A 14,846-nucleotide genomic window follows, 5' to 3' on the forward strand; every position below is an offset into this window, starting at 1 on the left:
TCTGCTATGTCTACTTTAAATAGTAAGCACCCCTTTTTTCCATTATAGTTTATTTTAATTACTATTTCAGTAAAAAAAATAAAATAAAATAAAAATTTTTGATCTTCGTCGCATCTTTCAACCCTGCCTCTGTGTTCATTTAGGTCGAATTCGAAGGGACGGTTATGGCTAGGCTGGTAGGTAAGGCAGTGTGGGAGAAATGGTGTAGGAGGTCACATACCTTTGTCATCCCACTATATCAGCTCTTGTTTTGTATGAAATGTATAGTAAAATAGGTATACTCGCCCCCAAGTTCGGGGGCAGAGGCAGAACTACGGTCGTAGGCATCCCATCTGATATATGCTCACGGCAGCAGCCAGACAGCTCGAAGTATCGGATGTGCTCGTCCTGTATGGATGATGAAGAAACTGACGTCACGTCGATGCGATGAGCCTTATATCACTCAACTTGCTGCTGGGGACCTTCTCAAACCTAATGAAGGCACACGACTCCCTTTCTCTCAAAGAGACACTGGATCTACCAGATCGGGGCACGAGAGGAAACGAAGAATAAGTTGATCGCCTCCGCTCTAGGAGAGAAGGGGAAAGAGAGAGCTTGCGCTCTCAGGACTTGTCTGCCTTTTGACTCTCCCGCACCTGCCAGCATCGAGGCTACCCTTTCTCTCCCTTTCTCCCTGCAAAATGGAATTTCTCTCGAGAGCTCTTCGCTGGGTCACCAATCGTGACCTTGCTCTCGACATGATGGGTCTGTCCACGATTTCCTTCCTATGATCCTGTGATCTTGGTCTCTGACGCGAAGGATTCCAGAGCCCGGTCCACTTCACTCCCCACGGGAAAGAACTGTCAAGGAACTCTCACGGATGCTCGACGAGAATCGAGTGATACACGTTAGAGGCACGCCCGCCTCAGGCAAAACAATCCTGGCCCGTCTCCTCTCACATCACTACCGTCAGCAGAAAATCGCCGTCATAGCATTTCACTCCTGGCGAACTACCCCACCCCAATACTACCAGGACAAGATTATTGACGAAGCCCGCCGGCGAGGCTACCGCCAGTTCGATGCACAGTTTGTCGAGGATGGGAACTACGTCCTCATCTTAGACGAAGGACAGATGACATACCGTGATGAAGCTCTTTGGATTGAACTCATCAAAAATCAGAGTGGGTCACACTTTGGACCCAGAATCTGTATTTTCACCTGTTATGGCAGTCCTACCGAAGGACCAGATTCGGAGTACAGCGCCGGAAGACTTCTGGCATATCTAGGTCCTCAACAAAGGGTGTCAATCACTCCGTCATCGATCCAATTCTCGCCGTGGGTTGCCCTCTTCTACAACCTCGAGGAATTCGAAGACGTGGTGGAACGATTCTGTCATCGGGAAAATCAGAACCCGCAGCTCAAGTTAGACGAGACAGCGCGAGAGTACATTTTCAATCTTACCCATGGCCACCCCGGTGCGGTGGATGGCATACTTCACATGCTGCTCCAGGTGACTCCCTCCTCCCTGAGCAACTACGAGCCCGCTTTCCTATATATATCATCACTGATTGTGGTAATAGGTCTACCATAGCGAGCTCAAGCATGAAGAAATCACGCTCAATGATAGCCACGTCATCAGCAGTCTGGACAACGAAGCACAAGCGTTCGCATACCTCATGAGCGCCCCGGTTTGCCGCTCGTTCCCTCGACCCAAGAGAGTCTCCCCCGAAGCCGCAGAGATCCTTCGGAAGGCGTTATCAGAGGGGAATGTTGATCGTGATCTCAACAATGAAGGGATCAAGCAATGCTACGAGAACGGCTGGCTGCACTCTGAGCCGGCGGATGCTTATGCCGAGCGTATTGTTTGTGTGTTCCCGACGCGGCTGCATGCAAAGTAGGTGGCCTGGTCTCATGGGAGTCATTTGATACTAATCAAATTAGATTCGTCGAACACTACTGGACTAGTTCGACTATGGATTTCCCTCTCGAAAGGTACCCGAACATCACGGCTTTAGCTCAAGCCGTATTAGCACGCTTTTCACCCAGGAATATTTCTAGCGGGATTCCACGTTTTGGTGACGCAGCCACTATCCGACCCTGGGAAGTGGCGTACCAAGATGAGTTCTATCGCGCTGCCCACGAGGTCCTCGGATATGCGATGAACGTCACGAGCGAGTGGTCCTCGGGAGGACAGGGACGCATTGATTCCCGATTCGCCCAGGTGGGATGGGGAATCGAATTACTACGAGAGGGTGACCGACTGAAAGAGCACTGCGAACGATTTGCCTCCACTGGGACTTACGCTCGCTGGATTGCAGATGGGTCGATCAAAGATTGGCTCATAATCGACTGCAGAACAACCCGGCCAGAACCTTACGGTGAGACCGAGAACTGTCCATGATAGGTCTTCCGTGCTGATTTGATGTTAGGCATCCCTGATCCCAAAGTCTGGCGTGCTGTTTTCGCCGCCGACTTTTCATCAGTCGAAATTCTCGACTGGTCCAACAAGGCTCTTTCCCCCCAAATCCCCCTAATGTCTTCCTAGAGCGACCCGAGACCTTCGGCCGCGTGGATCGAGGTACCGAACCTCACAAACCGATTACGATCAACGACTGATAATGGGCAAAGCGCGGCTGGGATCGAGATCAGGTGACTGAGGAAGCTTTTTGATAAGTATGGGAGAATGTATTGTTTGTCCAAAGTTCTCTTTAATGCTGCATAGAAAGATACATGGTGTCTCTTCACAAGTCTCTCTGTTGTCGTAGGTAAGAAATATTCTCTACAGGTGCTCCCATCCCAATGTTATCGCGTGGCAACTGTCGATGGCAATAATGCAATCTTGTTGATTTCCGAGCATGAAGAGAAAAGATTTGCGGTCGAAGAAAGCTTGTTCTACTCATTCCTGCCGTCTACGTCCTCTTCAAAATTTTAGAGACCTTTCCCAGGATTCATCAGTCGCCCTGTATACGTAGGGTCCTTTCATTGATTCACTCTCATCTCTTCTCGTCCTTTCTCCGCACCCAGCCAAAAATGATCCGCAATTGTGCGAACTTTTGCAGGCTCAGAGTTCGATAGCTTATGAGGTTGCTATTTTTAGCAAAATCCTGCCGCACGCCATCCATGCCGAGGTTGGAGAAGTCCGAGCTGGAGGAGTCTTTTGGCAGGGGGTTGAGGCTGAATAATAAGACTGATTTATTCCATCAAGCGGGTCTCTCTACGACGAGTCGATAAACCACTAAATTTCATAACCACTTGTTAGTAACTACTTCACCGCGGCCTAACTGTTTGAGGACTGACCTGATTCGTTGAGGCAATTGGACGTAAGCATCAAAGTGATAAGGGAAACAACAGCCAGTCATTCTTTTAGTCAAATACTACATCAATATTAGACCTTCCACACAACATGATTGGTATTCGCCTGCTCCTGCGATGATACCGCCAAAATATCATATCATATCTCATTTCACTGGATCTGTACTCTGCCCCTACGAGTCCACGTCATGCAGGAGTTGCTTCACTGCACGGTAGACTGAACTCAATTCTAGGGTCTAGAATAGTCGATATCTGTTAAAGGTCGATAATTCCCGTAAAGCTATCTTCAATACTTTGAGTATAGCTGCCTAAGGGTTTTCATAGTGACCTGCATTAACTGGCTACAAGGCCTGGGCGTGAAGGTGAAGGAAGCAAGGGAAAGAACGGACTGATTTACTAGGCACTATTCCCTAACGGCATTACCTGGCTCGCATTGTGGGAATCAAATCTTGTGAGTCACCATGTCAAAAGAGCATAGCACCATGAACCAAACTTGTCAGATCAGATATATAAGTCTCTCTTAACCAGCCTGCTCCTAGGACTTCAGCCCATCGCCTATCCCCCATCCATCTCTATCTCTAGATAACCTAGTTTCCCAAAATGAAGATTACCATTATCTTTGTCTCTCTCCTTACTTTCCTCTTTGCACACCTTGCTGGTGCCCTTCCAGCTCGGGATGTAGGATCTCCCAGCACTGTCAGTCAGATCATCGTTAGCCCACAACCTACACCCGCGAGTCAGATCATTGTTAGTCCACGACAGGTCATTGTCAGCCCGAAGCCTACACCTGCGAGCCAGATAATTGTGAGCCCACGGCAGATAATCGTCAGTCCACGACCCACACCGGTCAACCACAACCACAGGAGCATCATCGAGCCCACTCCAGGAGCGCATAGCATGAAGAAAATCCTCAATGGAGTAAGTTCATTCACACATGAAACACTCCTATCTCGCACATTGACAGTGAAAGATATGCAACAACCCGACTACGACCTGTATCGCATATGACGGACTAGACTCTTGGCAGGTCGAATGCCCAAGCACTGAACGGGTGAGTCGAGGATATTCGCAATTGCCCTTTTTTTGCATGTGCTCATTGGAGTAGTGCGTCCGGGGTACTTGCAAGATTGATACCGTTGGCGTCACTGCGAGCTGCTAATGAGAGGGGTCGCGGTTTAACGGATGGCTGCTGAGGGAAAGAGGATCTTTCGTATATCAAGAGGCGGAATGGAATGATTTCAGGGAGATTGATTTGTTATGGAGACAATGAATGAGATGGTTGGCTGCTGGATACATCTGATGTCTATTCGCTGGCCATAACTAATCAATTTTAGTGCCTGACTAGTAATCTACTTTCTGAGTATGAATGGTGAAGACAGACTTTTGGCAGGGGTGTCTCTTGTAGAGGCAATATGCTATGTTAGTCCCTGCTTTCTTGGTATAATCGGAATGAAGATATTTTGTTCTCAAGAAGGTATGCAATAGTCCCACCCAGAACTACAATATATGTCAGATGTTAGAAATGGAGTCTAGGGCACTAGGTGGAGCCACATCCGGTCTAGCGATGTGTATGGTTACCAAGTCTACATATTTTCCCTTCTTTGGATCCTTGTATGGCTTTATGAATACGTAGGACGGCGTGCTAACGAATAAACGAGCTTTCCGAAGCCATCGATAAGCCCAGTGGATCAATTAAGCAAGCTGAGGTGTAGCTCTACACTCAAATGCCATCGAAGTAATAGTACTGCACACTATGCGCCAAGGACGATCTCTGTAGGGATTCATATCCCGACACAGGCAGCACAATTGCCAGGCTTAATCCAATAGTGTCGCAGGATTGGCCCAACAAAGAAAGTGAATCGGAGGTATTAAAGAGCGGTCTGGTCCCATTGCTGCTAGCTAGATGTCGCCATCGATCTCTCGTTAACTTCTTTCTGTCAATTCTAACCACTTGTTAGTGTCTACAACCCTCAGATTATGGATCGGAAGATCGAGAAGCTCTGCAAGGAATGCCAACAGGTGTTCCATTGCGCCAAATGGACTGTTGCTCACCATAAGAACTTTGCAGCCGTTACTGCTGCTGCGGAAAGTGGGTGTCGTATATGCCGTGGTTTGCAGTACGCTGTCAAAAGCCGTAAGAGTACTAAGGACCTACTAAGCGCATCCTGGAGCTATCGCGTTTATGCAGAAGTCACACCAATACAAATATGTATTGACTTGGACTTTCAGGAAAGGTGTGAAGATGGCCTGGAAGATCTAGAAGAGCCAGTTTGCTACTCGGTGCTGATAGCACCAAGTTCGAATATTACCATCAATCCATCGACCGGAGACAGGACTCTGACTCTTCCGCTCGATGAAGCTACTGCGGCGGCTAAAGAATGGTTAAGAGACTGCCTTGAGGGACATGAAAGATGCCCGAGAAATACCCAGCCCAGTTCTTATCCTGAGTATTTGCTCGAGCTGGACGGAGAGACGGTGCAGATTATCTCGCCCGCAGAAGACAAGATAGCGGGTCCTTATGCAGCAGTAAGCTACAGCTGCCGGCGTTGAAGCGCGGACTTGATCGAACCCTTTACCTCCGACTTACCAGGACTCAAGACCGACATTGCCCGTTCCGGGCTTCCCCACGCCGACTTACCATTGGAAGTTGTAACGTCAGGTTTGATAGGAGATGGTGTTTACACGGCTATATCATAGGAGTACTTTAAGAACTCGCTCTACCACCAGCCTCTCGGATGGCGCGCCGAAAGTATCCAAGAGCGGTTTTGGTCGCCACGTGTTCTTAGCTTGGGCCTTGGAGAGCTGTTTTGGGAGTGCAGCCAGCTTCCTCACGCCAGCAAGTCCCTCCCACATGGCCTTTCTAGCCTTAAAAACCGGCTCGGTCTTAAGAAATAGGCTGTCCCCGAAACTTCTGGCCAAGGAGAAATTGAAGAGTTCTGGTGCAACACCTGGAAGAGTATAGCGACTGCGAGCTCGCCCATCCTGTGAAAGATAAACTGGCGGGTGTGCAAAGTATTGCCGATTAGATAGCTATCTTAACGGATGGCGTGTATACTTCGGGCCATTTCTGGAAGACATTGCCTTGGAGTCTGAACTGGAAAGTGGAGCCTGGACTTGCTGCAACACAGTCGCGGGCCAGGCAATCACGGAGGATGGTGCGGAACCATGCTGGTGAAACCCAGGACAAGGTGCCTTCTTGGAGTTGGGCATCAATGGATGGTTCACTGTATTATTCCCGACTTGGCCGGTGTGTTTCTTTGGCCGAGATTGAAGCTTACACTTCTATTGCGGCTATGTCTGACTACACGTACACAGAAATTGGCCCTTCAAGCCTTAAGATCAAGGCATACCCTCTAGAGGTGGAGTGGCTTGATGGGAAAGCCATCATTGGACACCATGCTTGGGCTGGCATCAAGCAATTCCACTGGTTTAAAGTTAAATTGGATGATGAGCATGTAGCTCCAACGAATGGCTGCCGACTTTTGCTTGCTGCATTAATGGAGGACGGCTGGTTAACAACGTGGGAAGGCTTGATTCTGCAGGAGGTAAATGCTGGCGGAGAAACTTATTACCAGAGAATGGGCCATTCCAAATTCAGCAGAATTCCAGCAGAAGAGCCCAAGGAAGAATGGCAGGATGACTATAAGAGTATCTTCGGGCAGCGAAAGGTCATAGCGCTGGTATAATCCCGTTGTATGGGGAAGAAATGCCGCTCTTTGTGTCCACCATATTGTCTGGCTTTCAGAAGAGTAACTAAAATTGAACGGCCCATACCCAGGCAGAGAAAGGCCTCGATACTAAAATACAATCAAGCTTGATAACGGAAAATACAAAGGTATCAATATGTTCAGCGCATACCTCATCGCAAGCCAAGTGGCCCTTCGTCGGAAAAAGCAACTTCCTACTAATGGAGGTTTCAATTTGGATAGAATCCTTTTGCCCTTCGTGCTTAACGTAGACTATTTCAGAGGAAGCAAGATGGAGGTAGATCTCCGTGCTATTTCGAACTATAGCAGGGGTATAGGAAAAGGAGGGCTTAGCCTTACGCCATTATTAGTGGGTTCCGTCCTCAATGTCTTCCCCACAGACCCAAGTTCGTGTTGTACTGGACAAGTATGAAGGTGATGTTGGCCTTCTAGTCCGTACCCCATTCTATAGAGCCCCGTGGGTTTCCATGGGCGTCGCTCCGTAGCCCCAGATCTCAATTGATTATCAAGGAAACCGATGCCGGTTGGAAGGCAGGACAGTCCTGCGCAGATTGCAGCTGGGGAGTATCCCGTGGGCATGTTCGTGGGAATACATACGCGGTGATGGGCCGAGACAATTGCCAAGGGACATGTCCACGGGATTATCCATGGGAGCGTTGGCTACTATTACTAGTAGGTATTGGAGAAGCCTCAGTCATAGGAGAGTCCTCCAACCCTTGGAACAATGTTAATATTCCGCGTTTTCGGCTTTTTGACCTCAAGAAGAGCAGAGGCCAGTGGAACGAACCTTGTCGAGAGGACAACATGTGGTGTTACCGGTCTTGCACGAGATACTTACTATGCTAATATAGCCATATTATAGTTATTAACTTGGTTGTGATAAACAGGGTAGATGGTGATGTGGCGTTTGCTGGAGAGGAGGGCATAAGACACGATGAGATTCCCGAAAACCCTAGAGTCAATTCACTAACAGCATATAGCAAACTACAGTTATCGACATGCGAATCTATTTACTTCGCGTACCTATTCATTGGGTTTAGCTCCAGATCGGTCGACATACCTGTCCGTTTGATGTGAATGTTGTGTTGTTCATCCCTTCGTTCATAGTGGGGCGTCGCGTCTGTACCTTTTCCCCCTTCCCTCACTTGTCCGTCAATCTATCTTCATTTTCATTCTTGATTATTCCCCCACTATACCCTTCCAAAATAGTCATGGACAGTCTTCAGCTTGTTCGTCAGGCAAATGCCGCCGTCCGACAGCGACGTCGTAAGCTGGTGGCTGTGTTTGTGGGAGGAACCAGTGGCATTGGGGAAGCAACGGCGAAACAACTCGCAAAGACAATCGAGTCGCCAACACTCTACATCGTCGGTCGTAATGCGTCGTCTGGCTCCCGGATACTTAAGGACCTTCAAGCACTGAATCCCCGCGGAAACTTCGAGTTTATCAAGTCCGACGTATCCCTACTTCGCGAGGTGGACACAACATGTCAAGCAATCAAACAGAAAGAGAGCGTAGTGAACCTACTATTTATGACTCCAGGTCATCTGGCAACTCGAAAGAATGGTAGGAATAGCCTCCGCTGCGTCTCTGTTCTCCAGCTAATGGGTGGTAGACACGGTGGAAGGACTCGACAACAACCACGTGCTCCGCTACTATGCGCGAATGCGATTTATCCATAACCTCCTCCCTGAACTAAAAGCCGCCGAGATTCCTGCCAGAGTAATCAGTGTATTGGCAGCTGGCAAGGAAGGCGAGATCGATGAGAGCAACTTCGACCTACAGGTGTCTTTCTCCTTCGGCACGGCGGCAACATACGGCGCGACCATGAACTCGTTGGCGATGGAATACCTGGCAACTCAACACCCGTCGGTCAGTTTTATCCACGTCTTTCCGGGGGTTGTGCGAACACCATTGATGAAGGCTAGCTTTGGATATCTCCTTGGCTCGGTAATTGGGCTTGTGACCAGGCTTATGGCAATCTCGGAGCAGGAGAGCGGCGAGCGCAATGTATTTATCGCTACTTCTCCCGCTTACCCACCTGTTGCGCGTGCTGCGAAGTCGATAGATGGTGTTAACGTTGCAATCTCTTCGATGGGCAAAGTCGGTGGTGGATCATATCTGCTCAACTATGATGGAAAGGACGTGACAAATCAGAAGTTAATGGAGGGCTACCGCGACAAGGGCTATTCCACGAAGCTATGGGATCATACGCTGGATGTATTTGAACGGGTCCTTGGATCAAATGCTTAAATGCTTAAACATGCTGGTCAACCTTGTGATAAGGAAAGGTGCTATTGCTTCTGATTGTGGCATAGACATCGACTTGTGACTGCAATGTACTTGAGTGGGTGAACGAGACTTATGCCAGCTGCAGTCAAATAATGACAACCAACGAGATACACTTGAAAGCAATTAAGAAGTATCCTAATGGCCCAGGAAAACTTCGTTCCTTTCATAGCTCCACGCGGATCAGGGTTCGTCGGACCAAATGCACGTGCCTTGCCCGATACGGAAATATTGGCCGATGAGATAGAAAGACATAATTGCTCAATGGTAACATTCTAGTTTGCCCATTTATTTTCAATGACTGCCGGGCAGCTTTCGAGAAGCTGTAAGTAATAGCGCGTAAGATTTCAGAAGCAAAGAGCAAAAACCCATTCATATATCTCTCCAATTTTGCCCATTCTAGTGGGTCATGCAGGTATATAATTTCGCGGGACGACCGACTTTTAGCATCTGTTCAGCGGAATAACAAGCCTTCTACCTAGACACCAGAGAAGATACAGGGAACTCTATGACTACGAAAAGACAACAGTTTGTTTATTCACTCATCGTCCACATATCGACCCAGAAACATTACATAACGCCATACCGAATTAACACACATAAGCATCATTTAATCCACTCCCCAACCCATTTCTGGATCCATTCTACCTTCACCGCATCTACTCCCCGCAGCTTTGCGCTGAACTGCGCCGTGAGCTGGGCATCCAGCACGTTCGTCGTCGTTAGCTCGGACATAATCTCCTCAAAGAAGCCAAGCAACTTGGCAGCCGGGTTCTTAGCAAGAAGTGCCTGCAGCTCACCATCCCCCAGCACCGTATTGCCAGCACCGGCTGCCTCGACATCCTGCCGGACACGCTGTACCCATACCCGGAAGGGAATGGTCTCTACTGTCTTCCCGGAGTGCTTGGAGAGGGCATCTGCAAGAATTGGGCGGATGTCTATCTAGTTCGAAGGGTGCAAGTTGACAAGGTGATACACGTTAGCAGGTACACTAGCCTTCCCATTATCGTCCAGGGCAAGGTCCACCAGCACCTCTTCCAGGAGGTCGATCGGCACCTAGTCGATGCCATCCATGGCCTGTCCGAGTGTATCGGGGAGAGCGCCTACGTGATGGGAACTGCTTAGGGCTAGACTCGGGAATCATTCTGCCTTGTTCTATAGCCCTGGGGAGCGCGCAGGGCCTGCGATTTGGCCCACGCGGGCGAAGGAGGCATTTGCTCTATTATGACGGGCAGCTTGATTTAGGAGGTGTTCAGCGAGGTACTTGCTATTGGCATATCCGTTTGGCCCGGGTGTTGTGGGTGTGATTACTTCCTCGGGTGTTAGGTTCAACCTGGTCAACGAGTTTCTTAAAAAGCTCGCCCCGCTGTTGTAATTGGGCTTCTCGAGTAGCCTCGCCAGACGCTACTTCATGTTGCTGCAAATGTAATACCGCCTGTGTGAGCTCAGACAGAGAGGGATAGAGTTAGATCAGATTTAGCGAGAACGTAGGGAAGTCGAGGCCCCGCTTGAATGTGCTTGTTCGAAAAGGAATCAAACTAATCTGACACTGTCACTTTAGAAGGCTAAGAGGACCTGAAATTCAGTGTCTCGTCCTGTTTCCATCAATGAACGCAGCATGATAAAAAACCAGCAAATGTTCGCTGACACAGCTTCATCTTCAGAAGCCGCAAAATCAAAAAGGCTTAAAGTGCTACAAGATTTCTCAGATGGACCCCTTCTCCCTACCACTAGATTCTTTCTGGTCTTTTATATGTTGCGCTACGAAGGTTACCTGACAAACATTACGTACAAAGGCTTGTGAGCCCTCCCTGCGTGGTGGAATGATTGAAGCGTATTGTTTGTGGAAGAGAGCTGAGATCATAATCCTTCGAGGCCGCCCTCTACACTGGCGGTGATGCTGCAATCGCTGCTACTTTGAAGCCATGTCGTTCTGGATGGTTGCGCACAGATGTACTTTACGGCCCCGGTATTGGAGGCGCATCATTTTCTCAATACCATAGGGAAAAGCTTGGATGGCATATTGCTTCATCGGATGGTCAAGAGGGAACTAAACAGGAAGCGATGTTAATTCCAGTCCCAGGGAAGCCTTCCTAGGCATTGCTTCTTAAACCTAGATTTCTTTTCTAATCCTGGCACCACGTTGATCTGGTCTGACAAGAGTCTCCTGTAGCGCTGTATCGACAGTTTTCCCCATAATCCTATTGTCAAGATTGGCCTTAAGAATAGCACAAATGTTTTCCTCTGTGACTTTGAATGATGGATATTTCATAGCATCAGTGTCTATGTTTCCTCCTCGTAGTCACGTAAAAATTCATAATGCATAGTGTGTGGTGAGTATCAAACCAGAGACATTTCCCTTTCAACTGCCCCATGAAGATGGCTCTGCTTGCCCGCTATAGGTGATTTCATATGACCCTTCCCTACCCTCTCAAATGCACCTAAGACGGTCTCCGAGATCTTAACCAACAGAAAGTCAATTCCTAATTCATGACCCAAGATTTCCACAGCATAAACATGACTACCTGCGAGGGCCTTTTTCTCATCAGGAACATCGATATGGGCAATACTGGTTCGGATCCGACCTAATGTAACAAGAGTGCTATCCAGCTCTACTGAGATAATTTTAGTTTCCATCACCCAAGCTTGCAAGCGAATAAGTCCATTCTTGACAGATCCCGTTGGATTTTTCGTAGCAGGGACGACTTGAAGTTCGAGGATCTTAGCTTCTCGGCAGCCAGAACTAGAATACGGAGGAAGTGGCAGCCCCAGTTCTTCACCATGTAAGCTAGTCCAGCAAAAACTAGGAGCTGTGGAGAGTTGAGCTCTAGACACTTTTCCACGAACGCCATACCCCCGTAGCAGACCCTTAGGGAGGTCATTGGACCATAAGCCCGCAATGTAATCCCCAAATATTCGCTTTGGACTTCGCTGAGCAAGGCCAGACAATGCAGGAAGCCTGTCTGTCTCCACGGTTAAGTTGGCTGCGGAATAAAGACGTACCACCGCTCGCCACTTGCCCCAGGCGCTGTAAACATCTGTGCCAATATTGCTACCTGGGGGACTCTCTGTAATGTGATTATCCCAAATCAGGCGCTTTTCGGGCGCTTTGAGCTTATAATGGTACATTGTCTCAAGCTGAATCCCCAGAGTTCCACATTCACATTTGCTCTCCATGGAGCACTCAAAGATGACTTCTCCCTGCCGGAAATGAAGGACTCTAGGAGAAAGAAGTCGCTCTTGGATGCACCAAGCTCTGCTCATCAACCCTTGTGGCTTACTGATATCATGGCTATCCGACCATTTAATGAACGTCGAAAATGGGGTACCCGTGGCATCATTGAGTACGATTTCGGAGAAACCTCGTCTATTAAGACAACAACCATCGTCTGTGGTGCCGTTCGGGTCGAAATGTGCCGCGATGGTGACATATGCGCCTTCATATATAGAGCCCATCGCCGTGGCCTGGTCAATCCAATCGCCCGGATCATCTTGTACGATACAGATAGAGTCAACCCATAGGTAGGGAACATCTAGCCATTTGCAAATATCCACGGCATCTCGAAATGTTTTCGAAAGGCTCATATAAGAAATATACGCCTTTGTCTCCTCCAGGTTGCGTTTGGTTGTCTGCACCGTGGCTGCTTCGGAGAATTCCCAGCAATGACTTAATGCCACGTATTGACAAGCTGGGTGAACATCCTCGACGAGGCACATGCCCCGGTTTCCAAGGCCAACATCAACAAGGCGCTTAGGCATAAACCGAGGGCGCTGGCAACTGGGGTGATTTTCTCTACAATTTTGAATCCAATAGTTGAAGCATGCTTGACGTTCATCCGTGAGGGCAAACTTTGGGCTAGACGGTGCCTTGAATAATACAGGCCAAGGGTTCGGTGTGCCTGGACATGATTAGAAGGGCAGACAAGAAGAGCAGAAGCGATTCACCTGCAACAGCGAAAATATGGAATTTGGAATATACATCGCGAGACTTGGTATTTTCGCGAGGACTGTATATAGTGACTTGGGCTGCTCGGCCAGAGACGAGTTCGACTTGCAAATACATGTCGTCACGATTGGCCCTATGATTCTCATCAGATTCCCGAAATTCAAGGAAGCACTTGTAGAGGAGCAAGCAGCTACTACATCCTTTTGATGCTTGCTCTTGTATTTCTCTGATTTTCGAGACGATCAGAAAGCCGTTCGGACTGTTGATGTGCCTTGGGACCTGTGCGTCGACACGCTGCTTTTGTCCAATGGTGGCTTCCGGTTCGAAATCATGGCAATTTGGGCAACCAGGTTTTCTCATAATCTGCTATATAAAGGAGGCGGGGGGTTCAAATAAATTATCGGATAGGTTTACGGCCAGTATATGCGATGCTTTAGTGATTTTGTTGGACGACGAGGCTAAACATGTGGAGCTGAGAAGAACATAAGGGTTGCCACGATGAGGTGGAGCAGCTCCACATAAAGCCTACTGTGGTTGAGCCTGGTAATTTTGTTAGTACGGTCCACCGCACTAATTTAGGCCCTAGGAATTCTGCCGTTTTAAAAAGCATACATAAGAATCGCTCCATAAAATGCCTAGATAACGCCCATTAAAATATTTAGAAATTGCTCATTAAAATGCTAAAAGAAACACCTATTCTAATACTTAGTATGGCCACCTTTAGCCTCTATAATAGCCTGGCAGCGGGCCTGCATAGATTTAATTAGACCCTGAAAGACTGATTCAGGGACTGCCTTCTATGCCTCTAATATAATCTGCCTTAGCCTAGGATAAGGCAGATTATTATCTGTAGGGTAGTGAGATTTAATCTAATCTTTTATCCAGTTCCATACTTTCTCTATAGAGTTAAGATTAGGTAAGTAGAGTGGCCAAAAAATAAGAGATATATCCTGTTTCTATAAATCTTATCTAGTTTCACTAGAATTATACTCCGGTGCCCTATCTTATATAAGAAAAAGACTGATATCTCAGTTTTCTGTCTTTTTCAGATATAGATAATTGACTATTATAGAGATAGTATGTTTATGATAGCTTTGAGTATTAATAGAACCCTAAGCTTTCTCCCAAAATAGACCAGGACCTTTAGTATTACTATAAAAAGAATCCTAAAATATCTAGCCATAACAATGCGGTTATAAGGTTTGAAGACAATCTTTATAAAGAATCTTAGCTGTTGAACTGGAGGTCACATGATCCAACATCATGTGATGATATATCATGCAATCCCAATCATTCTACATATGATCTATGCATTTCTATACATTTCTATCTCATTCTTGAGATGCTATTTTTATCATGTGTTGCAGGCCTAAGGTCTAAATCTATTCAACATAAATAGGCCTATATTTCCATCTATTCTACAGACTAGATTGATTTAGATTAATTCAGATTAATCAGATTGAAGCAGTTTAGTTAATCTTATTCTATCATTCTATATAGTCATGTCTATCTAGTCAATTTATTCTATAAGTTTTACCCGATATCTATCTATCTATTATCTATCTTATCTCTTGATCAATTCCCCTGATCACATGCCTAAGGATATCTAGGTTATC

General features: G+C 47.4%; 5 protein-coding genes across 5 annotated transcripts; 4 read left to right on the forward strand and 1 right to left on the reverse strand.

The window, feature by feature from the left end:
- Positions 1-680: 680 nt before the first annotated feature.
- On the forward strand, positions 681-2,524 carry BDW43DRAFT_305001 (uncharacterized protein; the record flags this gene model as incomplete). The annotated part of the gene is made up of 5 exons (XM_032045714.1): positions 681-744; positions 807-1,489; positions 1,560-1,873; positions 1,921-2,357; positions 2,409-2,524. 5 exons carry the CDS (start codon positions 681-683, stop codon positions 2,522-2,524), a joined length of 1,614 nt encoding a protein of 537 aa, XP_031893758.1.
- Positions 2,525-3,891: 1,367 nt separating this feature from the next.
- BDW43DRAFT_317323 (uncharacterized protein) lies at positions 3,892-5,988 on the forward strand (the record flags this gene model as incomplete). The annotated part of the gene is made up of 4 exons (XM_032048516.1): positions 3,892-4,209; positions 4,262-4,342; positions 5,266-5,817; positions 5,890-5,988. 4 exons carry the CDS (start codon positions 3,892-3,894, stop codon positions 5,986-5,988), a joined length of 1,050 nt encoding a protein of 349 aa, XP_031893759.1.
- A 596-nt stretch (positions 5,989-6,584) lies between these two features.
- On the forward strand, positions 6,585-6,977 carry BDW43DRAFT_317324 (uncharacterized protein; the record flags this gene model as incomplete). Its single annotated transcript, XM_032048517.1, has 1 exon — positions 6,585-6,977. The coding sequence occupies one exon, from the start codon at positions 6,585-6,587 to the stop codon at positions 6,975-6,977; it is 393 nt and encodes a 130-aa protein (XP_031893760.1).
- A 1,232-nt stretch (positions 6,978-8,209) lies between these two features.
- Positions 8,210-9,248, forward strand: BDW43DRAFT_317325 (NAD(P)-binding protein; the record flags this gene model as incomplete). The annotated part of the gene is made up of 2 exons (XM_032048518.1): positions 8,210-8,561; positions 8,611-9,248. 2 exons carry the CDS (start codon positions 8,210-8,212, stop codon positions 9,246-9,248), a joined length of 990 nt encoding a protein of 329 aa, XP_031893761.1.
- Positions 9,249-11,502: 2,254 nt separating this feature from the next.
- On the reverse strand, positions 11,503-13,707 carry BDW43DRAFT_29017 (HET domain-containing protein). Its single transcript, XM_032043483.1, has 2 exons — positions 13,230-13,707; positions 11,503-13,183 (listed from the first exon to the last, which is right to left on the reverse strand). The coding sequence occupies exons 1-2, from the start codon at positions 13,588-13,590 to the stop codon at positions 11,625-11,627; spliced, it is 1,920 nt and encodes a 639-aa protein (XP_031893762.1). The 5' UTR covers positions 13,591-13,707; the 3' UTR covers positions 11,503-11,624.
- Between the last annotated feature and the right edge of the window lie 1,139 nt (positions 13,708-14,846).

The sequence above is a fragment of the Aspergillus alliaceus genome, assembly GCF_009176365.1.
Source record: "Aspergillus alliaceus strain CBS 536.65 unplaced genomic scaffold BDW43scaffold_114, whole genome shotgun sequence".
Lineage (NCBI taxonomy): Eukaryota > Fungi > Ascomycota > Eurotiomycetes > Eurotiales > Aspergillaceae > Aspergillus > Aspergillus alliaceus.